At 33.7% G+C, this 7,225-nt stretch overlaps 1 protein-coding gene across 2 annotated transcripts; it reads right to left on the minus strand.

Moving 5' to 3' along the window:
• Positions 1,061-6,295, minus strand: LOC109336646 (serine/threonine-protein kinase WNK8-like). Of its 2 annotated transcripts, XM_019573379.1 has the most exons (8): positions 5,543-6,295; positions 3,979-4,016; positions 3,539-3,766; positions 3,231-3,451; positions 2,977-3,134; positions 2,447-2,849; positions 1,400-2,306; positions 1,061-1,346 (listed from the first exon to the last, which is right to left on the minus strand). In XM_019573379.1, the coding sequence occupies exons 1-7, from the start codon at positions 5,663-5,665 to the stop codon at positions 1,447-1,449; spliced, it is 2,031 nt and encodes a 676-aa protein (XP_019428924.1). In that variant the 5' UTR covers positions 5,666-6,295; the 3' UTR covers positions 1,061-1,346; positions 1,400-1,446. The 2 variants fall into 2 exon arrangements, with proteins under 2 accessions (XP_019428924.1, XP_019428917.1); XM_019573372.1 differs by having other exon boundaries at positions 1,061-2,306; positions 5,543-6,294.

Here is a 7,225-nt window from a genome sequence, read left to right on the forward strand (position 1 = left end):
ATTCCATAACAGCAGAAGATGTGCCATTCAATCTATTTTCCACCTTTAAAGGGTCAACAATCAAAAACAATTATGGCAATGAACGATAAAAGTGCAAAATTCAAAACAGCACTGTTTGTATGTTCTGTTTAATTAATAGCTTCAATTTGCCATTTTTTTTGTAGACAAAGATCCAAATTTATTGCTGATAAAAATACAGACATATTTTGTTGTTGAAAAATGAAAAACCCTCTCCAAAATCTCAATTGCTGTAACGAACAAGGCGTTGACAGTGACGTAAGGTCTCATTATCCCCAAAAAGACTAAAAGATAAAATGTTTGATTCCTATGATTACTTACCCATAAGGTAAGGGGATACACTTTGTATTAACAAGAAAAAATCTCAAATGTAATATAGACATGAGAGAGACTAAAGTGTCACCGTGATTTTTTAAGGACAAATTTGAACCTTTATTCTTATTTTTTATAACCACTCTAATTTCAATTTAACATGAATCGGGCTCTCAAAGAAAATGTTTCTATATCATGCAAAAATAGGAGTCTAAATTGTCATCTTGGCTGCAAAAGTGCAAAACAAAAAACCTATGCTAGTTAGTAGTTGCATAGCTTTGTAAAGATGAATGACATTTTTTTCCTGGGAGAGATCTAATACTTTTCTTGAAGTGTAAAGATGAATGACATTTTTCACAGTATGATTTTAAAACATGATGAGTTTTATTTAAATAGAATAGTGGTTAAATACTTGAATGTGATCTAAGAAAGGTGAGTTGACCAACAAGAAGTTATTTTAGTGGTGTAAAATCCTACTGGTTCCCCGAGATGAATAAAAGGCAAATATACAATTTTGGGAGCGACACTTGTTGGGAGGGGTAGTTACATACCTTGAAAGATATTAATTCCTTACCCATCAGGTAAAGGATACCCTTATTAAACAAACAAACAAAAAAGAGGTGAGTTTTTTACTTCCTAGACCCTAATCTTGCGAGACAAATCCATCAAATATCTATGTGAAAACTCATGGTGTCAGTATTATTCTTTCATGTATGTAAATCCAGATATCGAATTCAAAACCACATACATAAAGGCCTTAAACCCCTTTCACCTGAACCAACACATAACACAGAGATAATGATCATAATTTCTTCATATTACATAAGGGAAAAGACTAAATGATGTCCTATAATTGTGGCATGCAGTACTACATATGAATAACAAATCATAGCAGCCACATGATCTGGTGTCAAATTCCCCTCCTAAATCATTCTCCTATATAATATGAAGGAGAGATATTAGGAATACATCTTAAAAAGCATACAAAATAAATTGAGAGCATGGACACCCTTCTACTAAAAAGAGCCCCATCCAATATTCAAAGTCCACTTAATATCACAAACTTTACAATGAAACAACTTAGTCAATGGTAAAATCAGGTTAACAAACTCAAAATCAATGAACAGTCACTTTCTTCTTGGCCATCCATCTCCTTTTAGCAGCTTCCAATGCATCCAACTTCATTCTAGTAAGTTCGTCAATCCAAAGCTGATAGTGTGACTCAATTGCTTCAATTTCTAACTTCAGCTCAAGATCAATGTCTTCTTCAGTTAGAGACATATAAGAACAGCTACTTGTCAAGCTCACAGCAGAAGATGCTCCACAAGTTGACCCCGAGTTTTTTGAGTATTCATCACAATAAGTTGTTGCCTGCAGCTTACAGTCCTCGAAAAATCTATCCGCAAGCTCAAGTTCAGAGATGAACCTATTACAGCCTTCAAGGCTTCCATGAACATCGGAATCAAGATAGCTCTCATTTTTTAAGGAAGCGTCTCCGGTAACTGTCTCAGAAGCTCCAGATCCTTGTGAATATCCATCTTCCAAGTTAATCAAACTAGGAGAAGATTTATAATTGCCATCACAAGTATCACTGTCAGCATCTTTTATAAAGCTACTCATCCCATCTATCGCAAAACCTTCTCCGGGAGTTGTATTAGACAAATCTTCTCTAGGAGTTGTATTAGACCCAGAGGAGCCATCTTTACCAATAGACAAATCAGAAGGAACATTAGTTAGGACAGGACTCCAGGGGCATGCCATAAAGGTTTGACCATCTACATTTTGATACCCATGAGAGGAATGATTATACGAGGGCTTCCACCAAGGCAGAAGTCTTATTATCAAGTAATCGATAAGCTCAGCTATGAAGGCTACATCATGATCTGCCAGTTCCAAATGCTCAACCATCTCTGAGGCCACAGAATCTGCAGTATCTGAATCAAGGTAAAAAAGAAAATGTATATTCCTTACTCGACCTGCAAGTAGCACATCAAACACCAGATCATTATAAATTCAATATCAACGCACATGGCTATGTGTCAAAGACTAATTCAGATGTTCTCTATTCTCCCCTAGCAAAGAGAGGAGGAGAAGAAGAGAAAGAACATATACTCACCAGATGTATCAGCAATGCGCAAGTACAATGATACTGAGTTATCATCATTTTTAGTCCCTTGCAACCTAAACTCATTGTTCTTATTAGTCCTTTGGACTTGAAAAACAGGAAAATTTGGACTTCCCTGGTTGCTTTCAGCATAGGTACTTACAGAACTCTGTTTGTAATCAGCACCTATGTCCATAGATAGAGAACCAGACTTGGACAGATCTATAGCTTTTGGAGTTTTAGCAAATAACGATAAAGGATAAAGGACTGGATCCTTTGGATTCTCCCTTTGTAGAAATGGATCTCGAAGAAGCTCTTCTGCAGATAGTCTCTCAGATACTGGAACCAGACATTTCTCAATAAACTCCTTAATTTGGGGGTCACTCACCTTATTAAGGGAGGCAGGTTTGAGGCCCTGCAATGGAATACATCACAGCATAGTATGATATGACTGCAGTAGTTCATATTATGAGCATCCAATCATAACTAATAAGGATCCATATCATAACTAATAAGGATATGCTAGTTATTGCTATACTTACCGAGGTAACTTTCTTAAAAATTTGTGCAGGATTTTTGCATTCACTATAAGGATACTCAAGAGTAACCATCTCCAATATGCACATCCCAAAAGAATAGACGTCAACAAGTTCGTTGTATTCCTCTTCATATAGTTCTGGAGCCATAAACTCGGGGGTCCCTTTTAAAATAATTAAAGGCCAAAGAAAAGAATAATTTAGCGCTCCACACAAGACCGATATGATAAATACTTCACATTTAGAGAAAGTAATGTTACCAATAACACTCCGAGCAGTTGGCTGCTGCATGACAATTGCTAGACCAAGGTCTCCTATTTTAACTTCTCCTTGGTTTCCGTTCACAAAGATGTTGTCGCATTTCAAGTCTCTGTGAATAATAGGTGGCTTGTGACTGTGAAGATATGCAAGGCCTTGAAGAATCTGCCTAGCCCAACATTTTATGGCTTTCATTTCAACATATTTATGTTTCGTACGGTATCTGTCAGCCAAAGATGTACAACAATTTAACATGTGTCATATTATGGGCAAACGACATAAAGGAAAGGGGGGAATCAAGAGAACATACTGCCTCAAATTTCCAGATGTGAAAAGTTCAGTAATCAAGTTAACAGTTTTTTCCTTATCGTCAACCCAAGAATCATAGAACTTGATGATATTTTCATGTTTCAAAGACTTCAACAGATGAACTTCAGTATACAACTTTGAAAGATCATCTACCGAGTGCAAGAGGTCTTCAACCTTAACTTGGTTCCAAGCAACTTCTCTTCCATCAACTTCATCAAAGCCCCTATAACTGTCAGAGAGAGAGAGAGATTAAATAGCTTGATTTAACAACGGCCAGAACCGTCCTAAATATTATTGGAGACTAAACTTCTTAAAGAAATATTTCTTAGCAAGTACAAATAAAACTAGAAGAATAGGAACGAATATAACGAAAAGGAGACTAATAGTCAAGAGAAAATAAAATAAAAAGTAAATAAAAGAGATTAGGCATCAGAATTGTACACGGTCTTGAAGGCACCCCTGCCCAAAATTTCGTTGTACTGGGACAAAAAAAAAGGAAAAAAGTTAAGATAAGTAAACAAATCCCCTCAAATATGAGCATATTGTAGTCAACTTAACACCCTAGCACTGCTTTACAAAAAGGAAATTTTCATGTGAAGAGCATGAGATACGTTTTGTACTTCTGCATTAAGGATGATGAAAAATTCACCTGGTTTATAAAGAAAAAGTTGAACCTACTTAATGAGTAATCTTTTACAGAAGCATTAGAATAATCAATTCAAAGATACAGACTAAATGGAAAAAATTGAATACCAAAAATGCAAGTTATCAAGTAAATTTTGTTCTGAAAGTGAAATAAATAATTTTAAGCTTGAAAAAGTTCCCCTGATTCAAAATGAACACGATGGTGCATTTTGGCACATAATACATAGTCTTTAGAATCATCAACACTTTGAATCGTGAGTTAAATTTATGTTGCATTGTTATCAATACTATAGAGGGGAAAACACAGCTATTCAATATAAATCGTAGTAACGGATCGGAAGCAAGCAACAACGTTGATGCAGTGATGAATTGAATTCCAAATCTGTCTACTCCCTAAAGCCAACTAACTAGTTTCACCATAAAGCCTTAAGATTATAAGTCCAATTACCATCTACCAAACCCATCATAAGGGAGCATATGGTGCATGGACAAAAAATGGTGGAACAATACAGAATTTTTGGTTCAACCGCGTTTGGTGGATGCCAAATGACATTCAACCAAAGTTACCAAATACACGATTTTCTTTGGTACAGATATGGTAAGTTACCCTATCAAAATACCAGTACATCAGGAATATATTTAATTAATATGTTCGTAACTTCGTATGCTCTTTATACTTATATACATTATTATCATTAACTATTAATTATAAATGATTAAGAATATATTTCAAAATATTTTATTTTAATTTTCTTTGATCTAATTCCACATTTAATGTGAGTCATTTATGATCTAATATGATTTAATAATTTGATTATTTTTCATTTTTGTGTGTCACTTTGATTAGGGAAAAGCTTAACAAATGAGTCAATTTAAATTTTGAGAAAATAAACTCAAGATTTTTTAAAGGGATAAAACATTTTATTTAGATTGAGCCCAAAGAAGTTAAAAAATATCTTGGGTCCAACTAATCCTATATCATGAAGTCTATAGCTATTGTTCTGGTGCCACCCCATCTTCTTCTCCACTACCCCTATCTCTGCAGCTTAATTGCAGTTTCAGTGCTGCCTCATGTTTCTTCTCCCAGGTTTAGATTACCCCTTCTCTTCACAAACCAAGTCGCAAACCACAGCATCCCAATTCACAAACATAACACGAATAGGTATGTGCGAATCAGTTCGTGGTTTGTAGGGAATGGGCGAATTCTGTGACTATGCATTCAACTTCTTAAGTAATTGAAAAACATCTACCACCCTAAACCTCATAAGTTATATAACACCACAAATTACACATCTAAATACCAAACCAGAGCAAAATGAATTTAAACACAGATAATGAACAATGCAGAAAGATAGCATACCCTTAGGTACCGGCCAGTTGGATCTTTCTCAACAAAGTCCTCCTCAAAATCATGAGGATCCCTTGTTTTACATTCACTGTCTTCAGAAGGCAATGCCAATGCCAAAACAGTTCCAGAATCCATTTCTTTCTAAGGCTGAAATAGAACTCAACACAAAAATTCAAGGGATTTTTACTTTGCTTATATATAATAATATTAGTTTTGTTTAAACTCTTTATTGGAAGGGGCTTAGATTCTTATTTGAATGGAGGAAGGTTGGGATTCAACGAGGAAAAAGGAAGTGAATGCCAAACAATGCCGAACGCAATTGGTATCGGCATTCGATGACAATGCTTTGAGGCAATGAACCTAAATCCAAAACCCCACCTTCCATATCATAACAGAAATTCATTTCTCAAACAAAACCCAACACCACTTTCCTATCAAAATCCATTTTTTTCACCGACCCAGCTACCAAAACCTCAAAAAGGTTCAAATTTTACTATATGGGGTCTCTCCCATTGTACAATCTCATAAGATGGGGCAAATAAATTTAAAAAAAAAGGTAAGAAAAATGGGAAATGTTCCAATGGTGAAAGGTAAGGAAGAGAGAGAAAATGGGAAAGAGGAAAGGATTGACAAGGTAGGAACAGACAATTGTATGGTAAATCAAAGTAGTACTATTTTTGTGAATAACTAATTCGATTTTTGAGATGTGAGTTGTGGGATTAGAAGTTGGGATCATCTAAGTTTCTTTCTTTGGTTGAGGAACTTTGTCAAACCTCTTTCTGCTTTATTTATCTGGCCGCAGATACGTGAAGAGTTGGTAAAAACCAACTTCATTTTAATCCTTTACTATAAGCATCTCCAACTTGATTCTTATCTCATTTTTATTATGAATTCTATTCTTAAATAAAAATAATAAGAGATAGTAAAAAAGTAGATATTTAATTTAGAATGGGGTAGGTTGTTTGATCCTAACAAGATTAAGAATGATATTAATGTGGAAAAAGTATATATTATTTTTATTTCATTAGAAGTTGTAACAAAATAATAATAGAGTGTATGAGACTCAATTAAGAATGAAGATGAAATGGTCTAAATCCTCATCCACAAGATATAACATGTGTCATGAATAAGAGAATTAATAGGACTATACAATAGAATTATATAACATTATTCTAAAATTATAGTTGTTAAAGTGGATTTTGTTTGGATTAGGAACCATATGCTAGCTAGTTAAAATCATATAAAACTTGAGTATCATATTAGCTATATTTTATTGAATTCAAAATTTTTAACATATACCAATTGAACTATTTTAAAACTGGATTCGGTTTGGGCTTACCTGAGTGGATTTGGACTATCCATTTTTCTTCCCTTTTGGGACCTATTTAGACCATTTTATAATTAGATTTTGGTGAATATTTTTACAACATAATGATACTATGAACTTATAATAAAAATAGATAATAAATATTGATATGATGAACTTTGAAAAAATAATAGAATAATGTTTATAATAAAAATATTTATAAATTACAATAATGTTATAATGTGAAATTTGAAATTATTATTTATAACATAAATAAATATTGATAAGTTACAAAGTTTAATACTATTCTCCTATTTTGTGTACTGTTGTTTTAGGTATATGAAGTATCAAATCAAATGAAAATAAATGTTAAATTACTTAGGTGTGTT

This window comes from Lupinus angustifolius, chromosome LG02 (genome assembly GCF_001865875.1).
Source record: "Lupinus angustifolius cultivar Tanjil chromosome LG02, LupAngTanjil_v1.0, whole genome shotgun sequence".
In the NCBI taxonomy this organism is placed as follows: domain Eukaryota; kingdom Viridiplantae; phylum Streptophyta; class Magnoliopsida; order Fabales; family Fabaceae; genus Lupinus; species Lupinus angustifolius.

Coding starts and splice junctions, on each gene's coding strand:
- LOC109336646 (XM_019573379.1), bottom strand. CDS start 5,665: ATGGATTCTGGAACTGTTTTGGCATTGGCATTGCCTTCTGAAGACAGT. Junction 3,452..3,538: donor ACATCTGGAAATTTGAGGCA/GTATGTTCTCTT, acceptor TTTGGCTGACAG/ATACCGTACGAAACATAAAT. Junction 3,135..3,230: donor AACTGCTCGGAGTGTTATTG/GTAACATTACTT, acceptor TTATTTTAAAAG/GGACCCCCGAGTTTATGGCT.